Source organism: Haliotis rubra, unplaced genomic scaffold, assembly GCF_003918875.1.
Source record: "Haliotis rubra isolate DU_JTF1 unplaced genomic scaffold, ASM391887v1 Scf309, whole genome shotgun sequence".
NCBI classification, from domain to species: domain Eukaryota; kingdom Metazoa; phylum Mollusca; class Gastropoda; order Lepetellida; family Haliotidae; genus Haliotis; species Haliotis rubra.
In genome coordinates, this window is record NW_025766979.1 from 1,096,125 (window position 1) to 1,120,270 (window position 24,146).

At 42.3% G+C, this 24,146-nt stretch overlaps 1 protein-coding gene across 1 annotated transcript in view; it reads right to left on the reverse strand.

Moving 5' to 3' along the window:
- LOC124283031 (DNA replication ATP-dependent helicase/nuclease DNA2-like) overlaps positions 1–24,146 on the reverse strand; it is a 34,813-nt gene that overhangs the window by 1,361 nt on the left and 9,306 nt on the right. The window contains 24 exon segments of the mRNA XM_046719042.1: positions 930–1,118; positions 2,135–2,227; positions 2,656–2,920; positions 3,987–4,180; positions 4,914–5,042; positions 5,874–5,989; positions 7,021–7,069; positions 8,263–8,315; positions 8,985–9,064; positions 9,604–9,729; positions 10,684–10,758; positions 11,254–11,385; positions 11,526–11,711; positions 12,782–12,902; positions 12,938–12,996; positions 14,459–14,507; positions 15,107–15,191; positions 15,193–15,225; positions 16,671–16,760; positions 17,705–17,747; positions 18,591–18,647; positions 20,608–20,650; positions 23,041–23,104; positions 23,227–23,230. Of these exon segments, the coding sequence (XP_046574998.1) occupies positions 930–1,118; positions 2,135–2,227; positions 2,656–2,920; positions 3,987–4,180; positions 4,914–5,042; positions 5,874–5,989; positions 7,021–7,069; positions 8,263–8,315; positions 8,985–9,064; positions 9,604–9,729; positions 10,684–10,758; positions 11,254–11,385; positions 11,526–11,711; positions 12,782–12,902; positions 12,938–12,996; positions 14,459–14,507; positions 15,107–15,191; positions 15,193–15,225; positions 16,671–16,760; positions 17,705–17,747; positions 18,591–18,647; positions 20,608–20,650; positions 23,041–23,104; positions 23,227–23,230 (2,335 nt within the window).

Below are 24,146 nucleotides of genomic sequence, written 5' to 3' on the forward strand. Positions count from 1 at the left end.
TGTGTCCTGTTTCACTTGATCTCCAAGAATTGTCACATTGCAAATGTTTAGATGATAGGATTTAAATGTACAACTCAAAATGTTTGATTAAGTTTGTTTGTTGTTTAAAGCTGCACTCAGCAATATTCCAGCTATATGGCAGCAGTCTGTAAATAATCGAGTCTGGGACAGACAATCCAGTGATCAACATCATGAGCATCAATCTATGCAATTGGGATACGATGACATGTGTCAACCAAGTCAGCGAGCCTGACCACCTGATCCCGTTAGTTGCCTATTACAACAAGCATGGGTTACTGAAGACCAATTCTAATCCGGATCTTCACGTGTTGTTTGATTAAGCTGCTTGATAGGAAGATATGACACATATAGAGGACCGAGCAAGTGAGTTGGGCTTAACACAGATCAGTATCAGTCATGGCAGGTGAAGTTAACGTGGAAGGAAAGCCTGCAGGAGAGATGCAGGTCTCATACATTTACTGGTTTGGGGAACCTACAAACACAGGTATAGTGCTTACAAAATGACGACAGAGGCAAAGATGGATTCAGCACAAACCCATTATCTTCTGACATGCCTGTCTGACGCAGGTCTGCTCAACGAATTGTGCAATTTGTGCCCCCAAAGGTACAGGGTTTGGTTGAGTATTCACTTTTTGTTTATTTGTTGTTTTACGCTGCACTCAGCAATATTACAGCTATATGGCAGCGGTCTGTAAATAATCAAGTCTGGACCAAACAATCCAATGATCTACATCATGAGCATCAATCTACACAATTGGGATACGATGACATGTGTCAACCATGTCAGCGACCCTGACACCGATCCCGTTAGTTGCCTTTTACAACAAGCATGGGTTGCTATAGACCAATTCTAACCCGGATTATTCATTGTACCGGCCTAGTCAACACTGACCCCAGTATAAACCCACCTTATTGTTCTGCGAGCGGCTGCTGCGGACGAAGGACATGATGATGATGCTCTTGTCTCGGCCCTGGTACTGGTCGACAGTGTTGGCCTCTACAGCCACTAGGTGGCGCTGGTGAAGCAGCTGCTGCAGGAGTTTCACCTGGTGGCGGTACGGTGCAATGACCCCAATGTCATCCATGGACAAACCACACTGTAACACAAGACAGGTGTTAATGAGGCAGCACCGAGTAATGGGTGTTAAGTCTCCTCAATGGATACAGTTGAGTTGAGATGAGTTGAAATGAGTTGAGCTTTAACGTAAACATCCTGATAATGTAAACATTTTTCCAGCCATATAGTGGCGACGAACAAGTTTGCATTAGTAAACTCGGTAGTAGTACACACTAAACGCTTTTCACGGCTACCTGAGTTTTATTAATCAAAGACACTTTATTTATTACATTGTCATTCAAAAGCAGAACCAAGTCATAATGGAAATTTAAAGCATGGGTTAGATACATGGGATAGATACATAGATAGATAGTAGATACATGGCAGATAGATAAGGGCAGCACCTTGAAGAGAGAGAAATTTGCTGATAAAATGCCAGTTCCAATTATTGGACTTGTTAAAAACTAAGCCATCTATCGATATAATTACTACTGATCAAAATTAGAATGCAATGACATGCACAAGTCTAATCAGTGAGTGAGTGAGTGAGTATGGTTTTACGCCGCTTTTTAGCAATACCAGCAATATCACGGCGGAGGACACCAGAAATGGGCTTCACATATTGTACCCATGTGGGGGAATCGAACCCGGGCCTTCGTCGTGACGAGCGGACACTTTAATCAGTGAATCTGACCACCTGTTAGTCGCATCCATGACCAACATGGGCTGTTGAAAACCAGGTCTAATCTTGTCCAGTTGTACCTTCACAGGTATTCAAACCACAAGAGAGAAGGAACCGTTCATAATGTATGGCTGGAGGGGGTGATGATGATTGTTATGGAGGAGCATGCATGTGCATGACCCCATCCAAGAAAAAAAAAATAAATAATATAATTATGTACAAAGTCACTGGCGACCCCCTGGTACATGTGTACAAACTTGATGACTGTCCCTACCTCCCCAGAACAAAATGAGTGAACCCCCCTTAAAATCATCATCACACACACCCAAGCCATATATTATGAATGGTCCCTAAAGTCAAGTACTGCTACTCACCTTGACCAGTGATGCCACGATAATGAGGACCAGCTCGGCTTCCACTGTGTTCTTCAACATTCCCTTACCGTCCGATGACTCAGGGGCTGGCACCTGCAACAGTCTTGGACATTAGAATACCTCAGTATACTCTTGCCACAGAAACATATGTATACTAGAGCCATAACAAAGCCAGTCAGTGAAGTGAAAATATGAAACGACAACTTTCCAAAATTGGGTTACGTGACGTAAACCATAAGTATAAACTGAGCTGATTAGTTTAACATATGACATCTATCCACTGACATAACTTTAAGCAAGGGCAGAAGATTCCTATCTGTCCAGCTAAGTACATGCTAATTGAATGAGACATACAGGGAACTAAACCCAGGTCTTCAGTGTGACATGTAGATGCTTTAACCACTAGGCTACCCTATTGCTCATATAAAAAAACTCCAAAAAACCCCAATCCATCATTATGGAAAATATTTTGTTTATGCTATAACTTCAGTTATTGGCCAACTCTGTAAAATGACTTTCACCTTGTTGGTGTCCAGGAAGATGGCCGCCTGCTGAAGATCGGACGCCAGGACCTGACTGAGCCAAGGTCTGGTGTGGACTGTGGGTTCAGGTAGCGCCAGGCAGGTCTCGGCCACTTCGCTGCTCCCACACTGCAGGAGTCCCCCGTACATCAGCTCGTTGCTCAGGTGCATGATGGTCTTGTTCATACGGTACTGAAGGTTCAGGTCGAAGGTTGCACCAGCGTCGTCAAGACGAGCAAACAGACTCTCCCCCATACCTAGTTCCCTGCAGTAAATGGAAGAGATTCATGACGACATGGCTTTCCATGATACAAGCTCAGTACTTGCCAATCTCACGAATATGTATATAGCAGGGCAGCCATGGCATTAGCATCTTGACAAGGGCAGTACCTGCAAGCCAAGTGCAACCCTACTATATACACAGAATCAACAGCACAACGTGCAAAAACAAAGGCAACCGTATCCAAAACAAAGGCAACCGTATCCAAAACAAAGGCAACCGTATCCAAAACAAAGGCAACCGTATCCAAAACAAAGGCAACCAAAACAAAGGCAACCGTATCCAAAACAAAGGCAACCGTATCCAAAACAAAGGCAAACCGTGTATCCAAAACAAAGGTAACCGTATCCAAAATAAAGGCAACCGTATCCAAAACAAAGGCAACCGTTACACACATTGATGGCTACTTCATGGCAATGATTTCTCTAAAAGTAAGACACAACTTTCAAACAGTCTATTTGAACATTCTTACTTGATTTCATAGTCGACTGACACCAAAATAGTACATCAAAATACACCGTTGTAACACGCACGTTCACACATAAGTGGTTATCTCATGTTAAGGCAACATGATCAGTGGAAATATATAACATAAGATAAATTAACCAGCACAATAAACCATGGAAGCCAAATCCAAGGTCTTTTCCCAATCAACTGTACAAATTTAATTGTACGACTATCATGGCTTCAATGTCAAACTCAAGGCCTGTGTGATTGTGCAAGTGCAACCACAGACTCAAGCTGAGTGAGTGAGTGAGTGAGTGAGTGAGTGAGTGAGTGAGTGAGTGAGTGAGTGAGTGAGTGAGTGAGTGAGTGAGTGAGTGAGTGAGTGAGTGAGTGAGTGAGTGAGTGAGTGAGTGAGTGAGTGAGTGAGTGAGTGTAGTTTTACACCACTTTTAGCAATATTCCAGCAATATCCTGGCGGGGAACACACTTCATATCTCGTACCCTGTTGGGAATTGAACATAGGTCTTCGGCGTGACAAGCAAATGCTTTAACTACTAGACCACTCCAACCCCCTTACACTGTGTGACAGTAAGCCACCACTCACCGTGCCTCCCTGCTCTGTACGACTGGCGGCAGCTGTTTGGGATCCCCGACCAGCACAAACCGGTCTGCGGCAAACAACGGCCCGAGACAAGCTGGCTGCAGCACCTGCGACGCCTAGTCTACAATACACACGTCAAACCTGCGCTGTGAGAAGATCGGGTGGTTCACACCCAGGCAGCTTGTGGCAACTATGTTCTGAAACAACAGACAAAGAAGTAGAGAATGGCCATAATCAGAACTGTCACACGGTAACCTTAAACAGTAATGACAAATCTGTATTTTTTCAGGATACCTATATGTGCATCTTCCTTGCAGTGTTCCAGGACAACATGATGCCAGGAGTAAATGTTGAATGGTTGTCAGATAAGTTGGATAAAGAAATGTTATTAATAATTTATTTTTCTTGTTTCCATGCAAACAACATATAGCAAACTATTCTACATCATAAGTATAAGATTAGGCACAAAGTTTTTATGCATCAGTAGATAAGAGGTGTGGAGTTATACATTAGTATATTTTATTACCGACAAACCAACCAGAAAGACATATCCAATCCATTAACCTACTCTATTTAACCCATAAATAATTTCAGTATCTAAAGGCTTAAACCCCTGGATGAGTTTTTTCAGACGCACGTGTTTATAAGGTCTTAAAAGTGAATGCTGTACAAGAATTGTGATTTATTTTGATTTTATTCTATATCAAAGTGGCATTCAGGGGGGTTAAGGATTTGTATCAGAGATCTTCATATTGTGGATACAGACAAAGTAAATGTCCAAAATTAAATACAAATTTACAAAGGCTCTCATCGACTAATGATTCATAAAATGTGCGCTTCAATCCATTCTTCACTGGCTGACGCTGCTGATTAGAGATCTTTATATTTTAATTGGAAAGTGTCCATGTCCAACATTTAAACCCCACTGACCTGTGATTCATAGAAGGTTCGCAGCTCATGGACGGAGGTTATCTTGGACGTGAGGACCTCAGCGGCGTTGTCATGGAGATCAGGATGGATCCTGCCGAGACGACCCAACCGTAGGAAGTTTACATTCAGCTGGAAAAAGATTACCGTATTTGTCATATTTAGCATCTGCAAAGAAACTTCTCAGCCAGCCTATAAGTTATCTTCACAAGCACCCATACTATGTCTGAAAATCTATATAACAGTCCATATTTTCCTGTGTAAACTTTTACAGATTTGATGCAATGTATGAATGCTTACTAGCTATTACTGAAAACGTTTCAGTTTCATCAATGTTTGCTAACTGCTACTTAATCTTTGAAAACAGATTAAGCTGAATACTGTCTTCATATGCATACCAATTTGTCAATTAAGGTATTTATTATGGCGGTTATGGTTCTACAACTAAACTGAAAACTAGGGCTGCAACGATTCGGTTCAATTCATCGGAAATTGAATCTGACACCTTAGTTTCGATTTTCGATAGCCATTATCACTACTTCAATTCGATATTTGAATACCTATTGAAATTATTTCAACACAGCGAGAACGTGATTTTGAATACCTATTTAAATTATTTCTACACAGCCAGAACGTGATTTTGAATACCTATTTAAATTATTTCCACACAGTGAGAATGTGATTTTGACTCAAACTCGAACAGTTTCGAGTGTTGAAATAAGGTGAAACGTGATTGGTTTATGCCGGGTTAATTATCCAATGAAAATTATTGCTAGTAGATATCGCCAATTTGACCATAGATTTCACGCTGAAAAAGCCTACTCTGTGAGTTTAATGAAGTCTGATGTTTTTACTTGTATAAAGAATCGAATCGAAAATGATCAAATCGAGGGTCCAATATCGAAAATCGAATCGAATCGAGGTCTGGGCGGATTGTTGCAGCCCTACTGAAAACATAAATACCTTGTTGAGTTTGAGCAGGATGTTGTCGACAGCGGAGTGGGTGTAGCTGGTCAGGAGGACGGAGAGACCGAGGCAGTTGAGGATGCGGACGAGGGCCACGATGGTGGACGTCTTACCTTCATGAGACATTTACACTCCACTAACATAATACACATGGTAACCATGGTGATATGGGCTCAGAGCTCCATCAAAAATCACTCATCCTATACTGACAGTACAACACTTGTCCTATACTAACAGTAAAACTTGATAGCAATCGATGTCTTTTCATTACAATAGCGATTTTTATAAATATATTCCGTGCATTTTGTTTTAAACGTTTGGCGATCTAACCTTTTTAATTTAAATGCATAATTGGCATGCGCCAACAATTATTTTCAAAGCGTAATTGTAAATTTTCTATGCGTATTTTACCCGGATATGCAGCTTATCTGGGCCTCTGTGGGCTGATGTAATTGCACAAAGTTTTTAGGCTGTACTGTACTGATTAATTTTTACTTAAATGATAAAATACACCTGCTAGACAGTGGCACTCAGAGTTGGAAACTAATTCTTATTTTTAATGATCTGCAGCAGAATTGCTATCTGCCTAATGATAGAGTTGGTAATCCACTACAAAGTCTTTGTCTAAAACTAGTGGACTTATTATGATAGGATATTTATATAGCGCACATATCCACGCAACTAGTACATGCTCAAAGCGCTGTTTTCTTCTCCCTCGATCATTGGATGTCAATCTCAAAGGCACATCATATTATCAAACTCAACTCCCTGGGGATCATACAACTCTTGCAGCCACTAGGCGCACCAAGTTATTGCGGCTTTCCCATCCTAATGACTTACAAACACCGAGACATCTGAGAGCTGAGGCCAATCTCAGCTTCTATCTATGTTGTAGACAAATCACTTACTGATGAAAGAAGCTGATTTGGTGGACTCAGAAGATGTGTGAAAACTTAATTTAGATTAGATTTACACAAAAACTACATGAATTTTCTTATGTGTCACAATTTCAGTCCAGATTAGACAAATTTTACATGAGGTGAAGCCAGAATAAATTCTGGGCAGTATATTGGTCGTTATTGATCCAGATTAGTGCGAGTCCAGCTTAGACAGGTTCCACTGTACATGACAAGCTGTTCCTCACCTGTTCCAGGGTAGCCCTTGATCAGCACATAGTCCTTGCACATCAGTATCTGGGACACAAGAACACAATGTGTTCTGAATCCAGTTAAAGGAAACTATCTCATGTCGTAAAAAGGCAAATGTGTTTCACTTGTGAATTTGAGTTCTCATTAGTGTTGGGAATTATTTGTGTTCTCATAATTCTTGATTGAAATAGGAGTTCATTACAACCGATCAATCATCTAAAATAATTGGTCAATGTCATCGATACAATTTGTTAATGCACATAATAAATAAGGGAAAAACATGTAGTTCTTTTTGGGGCTTTTTTCCAATTTTCAAATCTTTAAAGGATTCAAATTTTTAGGAACATAAATTTCTTGGAGTCTTTATAGATAAATTCAATCATGACTTTGAAACAGACAAATAACCATGTAGCTAATATTGTTAATGAAAATAAGTTGTTCTAAAACAGCTTGTGTGATTGGCTATGACTATTTTGATTGATAATCAACTGAGCGTTGTGTTGCCTTTAGGTCACTATGACCAATCTTGATTATGTTTCACGTTAATCGGACCACCACTAGTTCTCATCCATTACATTATTTGTGTTTTAAGTCTTTGAACGGCATTCAGAAGTGAAACACATAATGAGGGAAGTTCATGGAGGTCACCTTCTGTAACATGATAAACACATAATATGACATTCCTTGTGTTCCTCAAGTTGAAATCCATAAAATTCCCCCTTCAATTGTTTTCAGTTGTCCAACACCAAAACCAGCTGTACTCCAGCTTTATGATGTCAGCCTGAATATATTCCAGAATTCTGGAGATTAGGTTCTGGGTCCTTACGCAAACAGAATGGAGATATAATAGACTAGATAATAAAATTAGCTGTTAAATGCTAAACTACACTATTCCTTGGCCCCATTCCACAAATAGGCATTAAGAAGACCGTAACTCCCTTAACACAGGTACAGTATAGTTGTAGGATTAAGATCAGTTTGTGGAGCTGGGCCTTCCAGGTGATTTCAGCCTCAAAATGATTGGGTCTGGACAACCAAATCCAGTGATAGAGCATTGATATGCAAACAGGATACAATGACAGGTGTCAACCAAGTCACACTGACTACCCGATCCAGTCAGTCGACTCTTATGACAAGCTTGTGTGACTGAAGACCAAAACTGGATCTCAGAGTTTCTCAGCCTTTTGGTGAAGATAAAAGTGACAAACATGTACAAGTGAAGATACCAAGATACCAACCTTGAGGATTACAGCTTTCTGTGGCTTGTTCAGGGACTTGAAGATGTGCTTCACTGCAACAAAACGTGTACCATATAATTAGTGAGTGAGTGAGTATGGTTTTACGTCACTTTTAGCAATATTCCAGCAATATTGCAGCGGGGGATACCAGAAATGGGCTTCACACATTGTACCCATGTGAGGAATCGAACCCGGGTCTTCGGCGTGGCGAGCCAACGCTTTAACCATGGCTATCCCACCGCCCCCAATATAATTAGTAAGTGAGTTGGGACACTTTAAACAGTACATCAGCTATAAAACATAAGGCAGTTTAGTATAGATGTGAGCTCCAATACAGGTATGCTGTTGTAAGACCAAGGATTAGTATCGGGGTTCAAGACAACTAGGGGACACAAATCTGCATGCCTACAGGGATGCAAACCCACCTCCCTAAGTCCTGTGTCACTCAGAGTCTTGTTAGCAAAGACCTCATATCCTCAATGCTTCTTACTCAAAATCACAGGTTAGAATTCACACTACAAATGCAGACCGCAGACAACAGACAAAAACTTACAGCATATATTTCTAGATTATAACATGCATAAAAGGGGGGTAATTTGAAGTTAAATCACTGGAAATATAGTAAAGTAAACTGTGTAAGGGAATACTTTACATTCGCCATGACTCCTTATGAAATTTTGAATGAAAATTTTATCTGAATATCCCGGGTCGTATGAACCCACCTTTCTCGATGGTGCCCTTGGACATTGTCAGCTGAAACTCCGGCTTCTTCCTGTCTATAATGAGCTCTCTTAGCCTCTCCCTGGTAATTGAAAAGATCACACACAACTAAAGTTAAAACTGTGTACTCAAATGTGTTTTTCTTGACCTCCAGTGGTTTCTACACAAAGTATTATTGTAAGTTTTGCATTTTACCCAATGCACAACCGCCTCTGTGGTGTAGTGGTTAGAGCGTCCGGAGAGGCGGAAGGTCGCTGGTCGATCCCGACCACGTCATACCAAAAGACGTTAAAATATGGTACTTGTTGGTCCCTGCCTGGCGCTCGGCATTAATGGGTACAACAAGGACTGGTCGGCTCGGAGTCAGTATAATGTGTCTGAGTGGGGTATTCATGCTTCACTGCGGCATGGTATCTCAGTGGGCTAGCACTATAAAACCAGCTTCAGTCTGGGCTAGTACAAGCAGCCGCACATACCCATACACACGCATGCACGTCGTCATATGAGTGAAATAGTCTCAAGCACGACGATAAACCCAATTTCACCTCACCTCACCAATGTACAGATACAGTGTGTAATATGGACCAACCTAGAGTGTGGGTGTAGGTGGTCAGCCCTTACCTGGAATGTTGGTTGGTGAGCAGGCGGGAGAGGTTGGTGAAGAGGTAGCCGAGGGTGTTGAAGTTGTCACATCGGTCAAGGCGGTAGGTGAGATTCCGCAGCGTTGGGTCCTCGTGAAAGATACCCCTATACAATACCATCAACCATCATTAGAGACATTAGAGGCATTTCCTAATAGCAGGATGACAAGGTCAGTCATCTTCTCCAGCACCATCATGCTTGTAAAGTCCAGGTCCTAGATTTTCGAAGCTCTCTTAGAGCTAAGATCGTCTTAAGTTAATGCTTAGCTTTCGATAAGATAGTCGTAAGTTAACGTTAATGTATGGCACTTTACGACTCATCTTAGCTAAGAGAGCTTTCGAAAAAATCTAGGACCAGGAGTGTAGTGATATATCCAACTTTCAATGAATTGACTAAGAAAGTGTAATCCCAAATATATAATATGTTACATTTGATGACATTCTAAATGGCATTGTGTGCTCATAGCTTTCGGCTATGGGTGCCATTCCAATCAATGCTTATCAGAGGGGTACACAAAGTCCATGATCTAGACTACCAATTGTCCGACTTCCAGTTTGTGGATGCTGCAGTGGCTGAGGTATGGGTTAGGTGCTGGAGATTAGACTTTGTGTGCTGGAGATTAGGTGCCTGACTTCACACATTGGGGATTGGGTCTTAACCACTAGGCTACCCCACATACGAATTAGGTGCCTGGATGGGACTCAACCCAACAAAAAGTAATAGAATCTATATTTTACTGAGAAAGTCTAAACCCAAACATAACATATGTTATATCAGTGAATTGCAATTGTTTGCAATGCTACAGCCATATTGCTAAGAATCTGAAACTGCCTAATAGCATAGTGAATAGTGGGCATAACAACCACACATTTCAACAGCTGTTATTGGTTATGAGTAAAACCTTCATGATGTGAATTTCCCCCTGCCTGAGTGTTGAGATGAGAGTTACCCCCTTTGTTTGAGAGAGAGGAAGGACATGGCAGACTTTGACATTGTGGTGAAACTTCATTCATTTCTGTTTCAGAGACTTATAATTTCATGTGCTGCATTAATAGCTACCTGTCTACAACAATGTCCACTTCAGCCTCACTGATGCTGTAGATGAAGCGGATGAGAGGATAAGCAGACGGCCATCATCAGAACTGATGGCCACCGAGTCGCTCTTGGAGAAGCCGAGAGTGTGGAGAGGTGCTGGGAACTGCCTGCAGGAGAATACAGATATACATTCAAGGTGCTGGGAATTGCCTGCAGCAGAGCACAGTTATGTAGGAAAGGTAGGGAAATTCCAGCAGACACTGAGTGCAGGAAGGTGTCTACATGGCTGGGGTGTCTGTCTCCCTGAGTGGTAGTGGTTAGAGCATCCAGCTCGAGAGCGGAAGGTGGTGCCAAAAGAGCGTTAAAATATGGGTACAGGAAAGGGCATTAATGGGTACAACAAGGACTGAGACAGTGTATAATGTGTCTGAGTGAGGTATTCATGCTTCACTGTATCTCAGTGGGCTAGCACTATAAAACCAGTTCAGTGTGGGCTAGTGTACACATACACTATATACACATCCTCATATGAAGCGAAATATTCTCAAGCTACGTTTGAACCCAATCCCTGAGGAGACTGAGATTTCTGCTTACCTGAGATGACTGGGGTGTCTTTTGAACGTAACAATACAGCTCTCTCCCTCGGCAAACCGCTGACTTTCCATAACATTGGCCATCTTGGTGTGTTTTATCTTCATTCCTGACAAGCAGTCCCCTTTCTTCTCCCTGTCGAGCCCAAAACATAACTATTTCAGTCTGTGCTCAGGAACACTATAAATACTTTAATCTGTGCTCAGCTATATTACTATTACAACCATTATTTCATCACACAAAAGTACACAAATATATTCAGCAACAAATCCCACCTGTCGTGACTGCTGCTGCACCAGATGTCGGTGATGTTGCTGCCCCTGGCAACACGACTCTCCAGCTCCAGACACACACACCAGTGCAGGTAGTAGTCAACGTGATGCTGCTGAAGGTGCCCCAGAGTCTCCGGCACCAACTTCTCCATCGCATGTCCGCTGCCACGGTTCACACCCTCAACATGTCTGCAGCATAGGCGCGGTTCAACACTGTAGTCTTATTGTTGTATCATGATTCATGTGGGAAGAGGTGGAAATTAAGTGAGGTACATCTCAGAGTGAATGAGTGAGTGAGTGAGAGTGATTTATTTTATGCTGATATCAGCAATATTCCAGCAATATCACAGCATGGGACACCAAAATTTAGGTTAACATATTATACCCATGTGTGGAATCAAACCATAGTTTTCTCTGTGGTGAGCAAATGGTTTTACCACTATGCTACCCCACAAGCATAAGGGTTGGGAAGATAAAAGGAATCATGACAGTGGTTTAAGCCGGGATTGAAACTCATCCTAAGCAGATTCTGACAAAACTAAGGCACATAACTTAATGCAAAAGATTAGTGAGAGATCACTGCTCACCTAATACCCAATTTCCGCAAAATACCACAGATTAGGAGTGTCCTGATACTCTCATGTATTAGTACACTGCACACTCACACATGAAATCAATGGTAGTGAAATGCTACATATTAATTAGTTTTCATTAGTTGCAGGGGTGGAAATAACTTTAAAATTGCTAGTGTACTCCGGTACAGTGGCACATGTAAAATCACTTGCCCTGATAATTTTTCCACTATACTGGCCGTTTTCTTGTTGATTTTTAAAATAAACAACATAATTAATATTGGAAAGTCAACTGGACACCGGTACAGTGTGATATACAAATTTGCTTGCCCGACAGAAAAAACCACTGGACTCGGGCGTCGGGCAATGGGTTATTTCCACCCCTGAGTTGGTTTCTTGTTTAACGCCGCACTCAGCAATATTACAGTTTTATGGAAGCAGTCTGTAAATAATGAGTTTGGACCAGACAATCCAGTGATCAACGGCATGAGCATCGATTTATGTAATTGGTATAACAATGTTCTGTCAAACAAGTCAGAAGTCTGACCACCCAATCCCATTGGTCGTCTCTTATGACAAGCATGGGTTGCTGAAGACCAATTTTAACACAGGTGAATCATGTTTTAACCCTCCGATTACACTATACACTGACATACTGATAAGGAAAGTGATTTATACAGCACCAACCGCTGGTACACTGCACAGTTCAGCAGTTGTGGACATTTGCTGCAGGACCTGTAGTTGTTGATGGGCTTCGGCAGATGTCCGTACTGGTACGTCACGTGGCCATTCTCTACTGACTTTGTTACTTGTTGGCCATTCTCTACTGTCTTCGACCTGAACTTTGTTGTTTCACATAATAATTTCTGACTAACTCGTTACGCATGCTAGCTGTATCAGACCTGAAGAGAGAACAGGTTCCCTTCTAACATGTGAGGAAGAAGAGGAAAAGGAAAAACCACAACTTGTCAGATTTCTTCCAAAACTTCTCCTGACATTTCCGTGTGGATTTTAGATATACTAATGTTCCATTAGTTATCTATTGCATCTCCATCTCTTGATGCATGCATCAAGTGGAGATGCGACCCTTCTTCATGTACAAAGTAAGTCCTACCGTATATTACCGTAGATAAGCCGACCCCCTAGCTTGACCCTTGAAATGAGTGTCAAAATGGTTTGTTTCATATACAAGTGGGTCTATCACTCATGCTAGTCTGTCCTATCGTGTGTGCATGGACTTTAACCATTTGCTCTCTCCGAGCGTTTGTTTTCACAAGTCAGGTGATAAAGGGTGAGATTTTTTCTCAGTGCCTTTGTGGAACCGTTAGTTGTTGTGCTACAACAAGTGGCCCAAACTGGTGAATGCCTGAGACATCTTCGGTGGCAATGTCTCTGAGGTAGTGGTTGGCAAACACCATGTCCGATTTCCAAAAGCAGCCCTCCATTATTGTTGTTATCGAGCAGTTTCCATGCAGAGCAAGTGTAGGCGGCAGGGCTCTGACTTGCGTGGGGATTGGAGGCTCGTGGAGGCTCAAGTCCTGCTGCTTTGTAGGCCCTTAGTATGACGGGCTCTCATCCAACTGATATAGTCCTAGAGACTTCTGAGGGCGTCTCAGTGGATAAGGGGATGAATAGGCTTGAATTTTCGTCTGATTATTTTAATCCTTTGTAGGTCGACTTTCAATGCTCTGACAGGGCATAAGGATAAATCCTATGTATCCTGTGGCCCAAGGACTGTAGAAAGTGCTGGGATGTGAAACTGTCTGTCAGGCTGGCCGGGCAGTTGGTTCTTAACAATAAAGTCCCATCTCAGACCTAGATGTACGCGATGTCACAATGTCTTGCTTCAAATCGTGTTCGTTCAAAGTCCAGAGCATGTATTTCTGACATCCGTGCTGCTGTTGCTAGTGCGATCAGAAACAGCGTTTTCTGTGTCAGAAGTTCAAAGCCTGTCCGTTCTAGAGGCTCGTAGGCATCACTGGTGAGATGTTGTAGAAGTTACTAGAACTATGTTGAGATCCCAGGCAAGAGCCTTGAATTTCTTTTGTTGGTCTTCCAACTTGAACGAGGCGTAGTAGTGCCAGTATCTCTGGTACTTTGGTCAACTTGACACCCGCCTTCATGGTGATAACTGTGCTGAGAGCAGCCAGGTGCGCTTGAGAATGTTGAACTTTTAAGTGTCTCGCCTGTCGCAAATGACACAAGTATTCCGCCACTTAAGGATGGGTTGCTTTCACTGCTGTAAAGCCTTTCCTCGTTGCATACTGTTCAAATCTCTGCCACTTGTCATCGGTACAAGTTGCGAGTTGATCTCGTGTAGAGCTAGTGTCACTGCTTTTCAACTTAGCTGCTCTGACAGAGTACCCTCTAGTCTTCAGGTAAGCTTTGATACGCTCCACACACATGCGTATAGCTGGAACAATGCCGGATTCTCGTGAGCTTGCTTGGTGTGTGGATGGACGAGCAGGTTCGACCACTCTGGTAGTTTCAGGGTTGGACTTCCGAGTTCTTTTATGAGGGCGGGAAACCATACCCTCGCTGGCCAATTGGAGCGTGCGACCCAAATCAGTTGCAACGTTGTCGCCTCTGCTTGATTTTCATAAACAGCCCCGGTTGCAGTTCTGTGGCGTATGTTGAGACTGCTGCAGGGTTGATGATGCTTCTGATAACGTCAAGGCCTTTTCTAAGGTATGCTGCATTTGTTAAGAGTTGTTGCTGCTGCGATCTCTGGTTGCAGTCTGCAGTCTAGACTACCAGTTGTCCGACTTACATTTTTGTGGAAGTCGCGGTGGTTGAGCGGGTTAAGCGGCTGACTTTGTGTGCTGGCGATTAGGTGCTTGACTCTGAGGGTGTGAGTTTGAATCCCGGATGGGGCTCAACTCAAAAAAGTACTGAAATTTGTACTTTACTAAGAAAGTGTAATCCCAAATATAACATATGTTAGGCAATAGCACTGCATGATATGGAACACATGGACTGATCTGATTTAGTTGTGGTATCTGTGTTACACACCTCTCTTGTTATCTCCCTTGACAGCCACTTTAGTCATGACAGGCTCCTTCAGGTACAGCAACAATCCCTCTTCAGGATCCTCACGGACGGTCAGACATCATCATAGAGTACAATGTCACCTACAACACACAGCATCACCTACAACACACAACATTACCTACAACACACGCCACCTACAACATACAACATCACCTACAAACGACATGACCTACAATACACATCACCTACAATACACAACATCACCTACAAGACACATCATCACCTACAACACACGTCAAATACAATACACAACATCACCTACAATACACAACATCACCTACAACACACACAACATCACCACCTACAACACACATCACCTACAACACACATCACCTACAACACACATCACCTACAACACACATCACCTACAACACACATCACCTACAACACACATCACCTACAACACACAACATCACCTACAACACACATCACCTACAACACACATCACCTACAATACACATCACCTACAACATCACCTACAACACACACAACATCACCTACAATACACATCACCTACAACATACATCACCTACAACATACATCACCACACACCATACATCACCTACAATACACATCACCTACAACACACATCACCTACAACACACAACCTACATCACCTACAACACACATCATCACATACACACACATCACACTAACACACATACACAGCATCACCTACAACACACAACATCACCTACAACACACAACATCACCTACAACACACATCACCTAAAACATACAACACACAACATCACCTACAATACACACATCACCTACAACACACACAACACACATCACCTACAATCACATACACACATCACCTACAACATACAACATCACCTACAACATACATCACCTACAATACATCACACATCACCTACAACACACAACATCACCTACAACACATCACCTACAATACACATCACCTACAACACACATCACCTACATCACCTACAAGACACAACATCACCTACAACACACAACATCACCACAACACACAACATCACCTACAACACACAACATCACCTACAACACATTATCTGTGTGTCCTAATGCTAAGATCTGATTGGTCCATATGATCTTGAGAAATTATTCTAGACTGAAGTTGGGTTCTTTATTCATTCCTTACATTTTCTTGTCTGTTGTTTAACACCACACTCAGCAATATTCCAGCTATATGATGGCGATGGTCATAGGTGTGGACCAGACAATGCGGTGATCAACAGTAAGAGAATTGATCTACACAATTGGGATACGATGTGACGTTGTCAACAAAGTTAGCGAGCCTGACCACCCGATCCCGTTAGTCGCCTCTTACGACAAGTATGGCTTACTGAAGATCAACCACCAAATTTGGACTTCTCACATGCTTATTCATATATATGGCTAAAGTTAATGAAAAGGTGCCACTGTTTTAAGTTAAGCCTCTCACAACAAGCATGGGTTACTGAAGACCAACTCTAACCGGATCTTCATGGGTACATACACAGAGACAAATTACGACATCCCCCCTGACAAGAGTTACCTGCCCCTTGTGTTCTATGGAGAAGGTGGATCGCCCTGTCTTCAGTTCCAGGGGAAGAACTTTCTTCTTCTGCCTCGCTGCTTTGGGGAACTGCAAATTATTCAGCACGAAGGTGTCATGGGAACATAAAGCAAGCACAGTAAGTGAGGGAGCTGGTTTGACATTACTTTGAACAGTATTCCAGGTATGTCTTGGCAGGAAAGCTTGAAGTGATGCAGGTCTTTTGATGTTTTGAAGTTTTGATGGTTAAACTAAACACCTTGAAATTTGATGAAAAGGCCATTTACATGCATGCTCTTAGCATACAACATAATGGACATATAAGTTGTGTACCAATCTTAATGTTCTACTGAACAATGTTAATAGTTAACCAATGACTAAATGCAGGTGAAGAATTGTATAAATGTGTATCATGTATGTATAATGTATAATGTATTGTATATATTGTGAGGTTGTTCCTGGTATTTGGACAGCATCACACAAACGCAAACCATCATCAACAATAGTGTGCACTGCATGTGGACTCATCAACTGTGACATGTGATTGTATCTCGATTGTATTCAGTCTCGCCTTTGTCTTCGCGTTGAGTAAACGCCTTGTGTTTGTATATCAGTGTTGTGTGTTATGTGGGCCTGAAGACCTTAGCGATGGGATAGTGTGGATACATGGAAGGGCTTTGAAGGATGTGCGACTTTAAAGAAGAATTTCAAGGAATGTGCCCATCAAACTGTAACGTGAGTTTGTTCCATTTTGCCATTTTGACCTTATGGTTGAACTTTTCGTCTTCTGTGTGAATGACATTGAACATTTAAGCAAGAATACTCTTTCATTTCATCATGGCTGAAGGTGGTACAAGTCAAGAACGCTCTAGGATATCAAGCATTTCAAAATTCCTGTTTGATCCCAAACAGTCAACTTTGTGAACTTTATTAAAATGTGTATGAAGTGAAAGCATGGGGCCTTACAATATGTACAATCCCAGAAAAATATACATAAAGAATAAAACTTTAATCCCCACAAACCCGATACCAACCTCAACTTGTACAGTCATATCGATCTTTCCCTTTACACCAAATCTGAAAGATGCACAAGAAAATAGAGTTACCGTATCTCAGGTTAATGAGTTCAGATTATCAACTAGATAGATAATACGAACTGAATCAAGTCAAATATTTTCTGCCTGTCACCAACGTATGGGAAACAATTGCCAACATCATGTAATACATCATTAAATAACTATATTGTGTGGCAGTGGTGGCAAATTCAATTAGTGAGTGAGTGAGTGAGTGAGTTTTACGCCACTTTTAGCAGTATTCCAGCAATATCATGGGGGGATACACCAGAAATGGGTTTCACACATTGTACCCATGTAGGGAATCGAACCCAGGTCTTCGGCTTGACGAGCAAACGATTTAACCACTAGCCTACCCGAATGCCAATTCCAAATCAATGAATACATATGGGCAAATATACAGTTATTTACTACATGGTCAGGGGTGAAAATAACCCATTGCCTGATGTCCGAGTCCAGTGCTATTTTCGGGCAAGCAAATTTGTATGTCACACTGTACCGGTGTCCTGTTGACTTTCCAATGTTAATAATGTTGTTTATTTACAAAATTAACAAGAAAACGGACGGTATAGTGGAAAAATGATCAGGGCAAGTGATTTTACATGTGCCACTGTACCGGAGAACACTAGCAAGTTTAAAGTTATTTCCACCCCTGATGGTACTGGTCTAATAATGACATACAACACACGAATAATTCTCTTGTATCATGTTCAATGAATAGTATCTTTGAGGCAGTGTGTTCATATTGCAGAGTGTAAGAACTGTGGCTATTTTAAATGTAACTCATTTCGACATTTGCCGCAACTGGACTAAACAGTGGAGAGTTGTAAACTACTGGTCTACTTACCGAGGTGACCAGATGTTCTCTTCAATGTCGTGGACCTTCACCACCTTCACATCTGAGCTGAAAACAGAACAAGATCTAACAACACCTTCATCACGGTCTGTATCCCAGCATGGACAGGGCGGGGCATGACAGGGCGGGCAGGGCGGGCAGGGCGGGCATGAGGTATGAGAGGAGGCGGAGTATGACAGGGGTTAGGCATGACAGGGTAGGGCATGACGGGTGAGGCATGACGGGTAGGGCATGACGAGTGGGATAAGACAGGGGTGGGCTATGATGGGGCAGGGCATGACAGGGGCGGGGCATGACAGGGGTTAGGTATGACAGGGTAGGCATGAGGGGTAGGATAACAGGGTAGGGCATGACGGTGGAGTATAAGACAGGGGGCGACAGGAGCATGACAGGGGTATGAGGGCAGTGGAGTAACAGGGGCGGGGCATGAGGTATATGAGAGGGCCGAGAGTATGACAGGAGGCGGTCATGAGGCATGAGGCGAGGCCCGAGCATGACAGCAGCAATGGTCATGAGGTATGAGAGGAGGAGGAGTGATGACAGGAGGGCGGGTCATGAGGTATAAGAGAGGGCGAGGAGTATGACAGGGTGAGGGTTAGGCATGACAGGGAAGCGGGTACAGGATGAGTATATGAGGAATGAATGAGGAGGAGTAATGACAGGGCAGGCAGGCATGACAGTATAGGAGAATATGACACAAGGGCATGATATAGTAAAACAGGGGCGGTGTATGAGGCATGAGAGGAGGCGCAGTATGACAGGAGCGGGTCATGAGGTATGAGAGGAGGCGGAGTATGACAGCAGCGGGGCATGAGGTATGAGAGGAGGAGGAGTATGACAGGGGGAGGAGGGCATGAGGCCAGGTCATGAGAGGAGGCGGCAGGAGTGATTATGACAGGGCCCAGTGGTCATGAGGGTATGAGAGAGGAGGAGACATGACAGGGCATAGACAGGGAAAGACGAGGTATGATAGAGGCGGAGGTATGATAGCAGCAGGGCATGAGGTATGAGAGGAGGTGGAGCATGACAGGGTAGGGGCATGAGGTATGAGAGGAGAGTATGATGAGGCAGAGGAGTATAGAGAGGTGTATGACAGAGGTGGAGCTGATGACAGGGTGTGATGGCATGAGGTATGAGAGGTGTGTATGTGGTAGACATGGGTATGGAAGTGAATTATGGCAGGCCAGATCATGAGGTATGAGAGGATGATAGACAGGGAGGGAAGAGGTATGAGGAAGCGGGTCATGATGAGGAAGAGGAGAGTAGGAGGAAGACAGAGGTATGAAGGCCCAGATCATGAGGAGGTATGAGAGGTGGCCGGAGTATGACAGGAGGAAGAGGAGTCATGAGGAGAGGAGGAGGCGAGGACGAGGCATATGGAGGCCGGAGTATGACAGGAGGCGGGTCATGGTAGGAGGAAGTGGAGATGACAGAGGTGGTGAGGAGCATAGTGACGAGAAGAGGGATAGAGTATGATAGGAGACAGGTCATGAGGCATGAGAAGAAGTAGTGGGGTACGACAGGAGGAGGGTATGAGAGGTATGAGGAGGCAGAGAAGACATGAGGTATGAGAGGTGCCGCGACAGGGCAGGGCATGAGGTATGACAGATGGCCAGTATGGAGGGGTGAGGGATGAGCTAGGAGGCGGAGGTATGATAGGCCGGTCATAAGGAGTATGAGAGGAATGGAGTATGACAGGACAAGGAGGCGGATAAGGAGGAGTATGACAGAGGACAGGTCATGGCCGGAGCATGAGGTAGGAGGAAGGAGTAGCAGCAGGGGCGGTCATGAGGTGTAAGAGGAGGCGGAGGACAGGGGCGGGGCATGAGGTATGAGAGGAGGTGTATATGACAGGGGGTGGGGCTCTGATAGAGGAGCCATGACGGGGAAGTGAGGTCATGAGGTATGACAGGAGGCAAAGTATGACAGGATGCGGGGGCATGAGCTACAGAGGTGAATTATGACAGGGCCGGGTCATGAGGTATGACAGAAGCTATGTTTCACACACCTGTTTGCTGCCAGGGTCTGAGAAGCATTAGAGCTGATTATTTCTCATGATGTCTTGAGTGTAGGAATGTACCTGCTTGAAAACACTCTTCACAGCCACAGCATTCATTTGGATTAAGTGACATTGACAGACAAAAAAGGACAAAGGCACACTGCACTTTCGATTTTGACATTACCAGTGGAGAGTGGGAGCACAAGACGGAAACTGCACTGTATAAAGGCCCACACGATCCTAGACACAGTCACTAGATCTGCCCAGAGTGGCTGCTCCAAGAAATTGTACGACTATAAAGGAATTTCTAGGAATTTAGACACATATCACAAGTCCAAGATGGTTCAGGAATATTTGGTTTTTAACCCATGGTGTCAAATCTTGACATAATTAAGTGAAGTTGACTTGTCTACTGTCGCAGAGGGTAATCCCTTACAAAGGGTAATCATTTTTGGGAGTTTGACCTGAGAGTTTCCACAGATTCAGCTGACTAAAAAAGTTACACATTCCTGACACATAAACTTAGAAGACAAAACCTGTCAACAATTGGACATTAAAAAACAACAAGAATAACACACAGATATAGATATAAAACTATAGACATAATAATATAAAATAGATCATCACAACAACTGAAGGACTTACTTGTACTTTTCCTTCCTGTGTGGACCTGCTGGATTTACACACTTCAGCCAAGCATTTAGAAAGAAAGCTATTTATATATTTACAAAACATACAAACAATTCTCAGGAGTGGCCTATTTCCTTAAAATGGTTAATAATGAAATGAGTATACAATACACTGGAGCACACATTGCACATAAACAGGGACAAGCATCTTTGTTCAGCGGAATGGAGTGCTCCAGTAGGAGATAGTAATGTGACTATAATCATAAGCCAACTTCACAGGCCATGTGAGTTGTGGGTCCCACAGGGAGTGAGAATGAAAATTAAGTGCACATAATGTATTGGAGCATCCAACTGACTTAATGGAATTAGGTTCCGCGATAGTATTTTATTATTAATATTTTAATCTGGGACTTACATTTCATGAAGGAATTTGTTCAGCTTCATGACAGACTCTTTGCCACTTCCAGCATGTGCTTCAGCTTGTCAGAAGGGACCCTGCTTCACAACCTGTACAGTGGAAGAGTAGATACACTGTGGAATGGAATCTAGGTCATATCCTCAATAATCATGAAATACAATTTGTAGCCCTTTACTCAATGGTGTGTGTGCACATAATTTGTATCCCCTACTAATGTAGAGTTAGTTATTGTTTAGTCACATCAATATTAGTGGGTATTGCAGAGAACTTTCATATTGAGACATGCACTGCGATTCGAAAACATATATTCACGATCATATGTATTGGGTAATATATTGCAAGAATATTTTTTTCATGAAATTACTTATAATGGAAGCTAATGCTTGAATTTATATAAAGCAAAAACACAACAAAATCACTATGGCAGTTAAGCTTTAATAAAACCTTTTAATCATGTTAAAGAATGGAAAGGAAACAAGGAAAAGAACAATTTAACATTAACACAGTGGTTTACTAGTTTGAACTAGCTTCTCCACTTCGCTAAGCTCAAAAAGCCCTGAAGATTTTAGACAGCAACTTGACCTGGTCAGGACATATCAGGGATCACTGGTCAATAATGAGTAAATATATATATAACATACAGATCCAAAATATTATAGTAAACACTTGAATAAAAATTAAGAACACAACTTCAAACCAACTTAACTTGATTTCCGGTGGAAAAATACGGAAATATCCAAAGATTTCGAAGTGTTACGAAGTTTCCAATGCATGTCGAAAACGGTTTTCGCTCCGGTATCGCGAATCATTGATCGATTTCGATGTCATGAACCGTAAATACAGGTAAACCGGTTATATTGGCGAGCCCTAATCAATATCATATCACAGTGAATGGCACAAGCCTGCTTGTATGTCATATATAGAATGTGGAGTTGGAGTAGCCTAGAGGGTAACTCTTCACCACACTGAAGACCCTTTGTTAATTCCCACATATGTGTACAATGTATGAGGCATTTCTAGTATCATTATTCAAGCCTGAAAGACTGAAGCATGCTTTCAAATAACAGTTAAGACATTTTCATATCATTTCACTATTAGACTCCATATTTCATGGCGTTTTAAGGCATATTTATAATGACAACCACAGTTAACATGGTTAAGGCCTTTCCAGGTTGGCCTACCATACTGCTGTCTGTTCAAGGTCGTACTATAAAATTTATGGCCTTGAAAGCTAAACTGTTGTACTTGGGCATTGAAGGCATTTCCAGGCTTCAACAAGTACCTCCTCCATGATTTTCAATTCAGGGCTTTTAGTACACATTGAAGAATTTTCCTTATATATTCTGGTTTTTTTTATTATCATCACATACTTTACATACAACAACTGTTACCTACCTGCTGGAAACAAGCAGTGGATGATGCTCCCAAACAACATGTGAATACTCTTGTCATCACTTCCCTGAAACACAAACAACATGTGACCACAACTGTCATCAGCTTCCTGAAACACAAACAACATGTGACCACAACTGTCATCACTTCCCTGAAACACAAACAACATGTGAATACTCTTGTCATCACTTCCCTGAAACACAAACAACATGTGACCATAACTGTCATCACTTCCTTGAAACACAAACAACATGTGACCACAACTGTCATCACTTCCCTGAAAACACAAACAACATGTGACCATAACTGTCATCACTCCCCTGAAACACAAACAACATGTGACCACAACTGTCATCACTTCCTGAAACACAAACAACATGTGACCATAACTGTCATCACTTCCCTGAAACACAAACAACATGTGACCACAACTGTCATCACTTCTCATGAGACTTAAGCAGTTACCAATGACACTTCACACCACCTTTCCCTCTTGATACATAAACAACATATACGAAGTCACTGTGATAACCCTTAGATGCTTACATCACTCACCCTCACTGCCACATTCCAAAACATATATTTCCTCTATGAAAACTCACCTTGAACTTTTCATTCAGCACCGACTCGCAACAGATATACAGAGTGATGTAATAATGTACGATGCAGCACTATGACCCTAAACAGAATATACAAGTGATGCCGTGAATGATGTACGATGCAGCACTATGACCCTAAACAGATATACAAGTCATGTAATAATGTACAATGCAGCACTATGACCTCTAAACAGATATACAAAGTGATGTAAATGATGTAATGATGCAGCACTATGACCTTCAAAACAGATATACAAGTGATGTAAATGATGTCCGATGCAGCACTATGACCCTAAATAGATATACAAGTGATGTAAATGATGTCACGATGCAGCACTATGACCCTAAACAGATATACAAGTGATGTAAATGATGTAACGATACAGCACTATGACCTAAAAACAGATATACAAGTCATGTAATAATGTGAACGATGCAGCACTATGACCCTAAACAGATATACAAGTCATGTAAATGATGTCTGATGCAGCACTATGACCCTAAACAGAT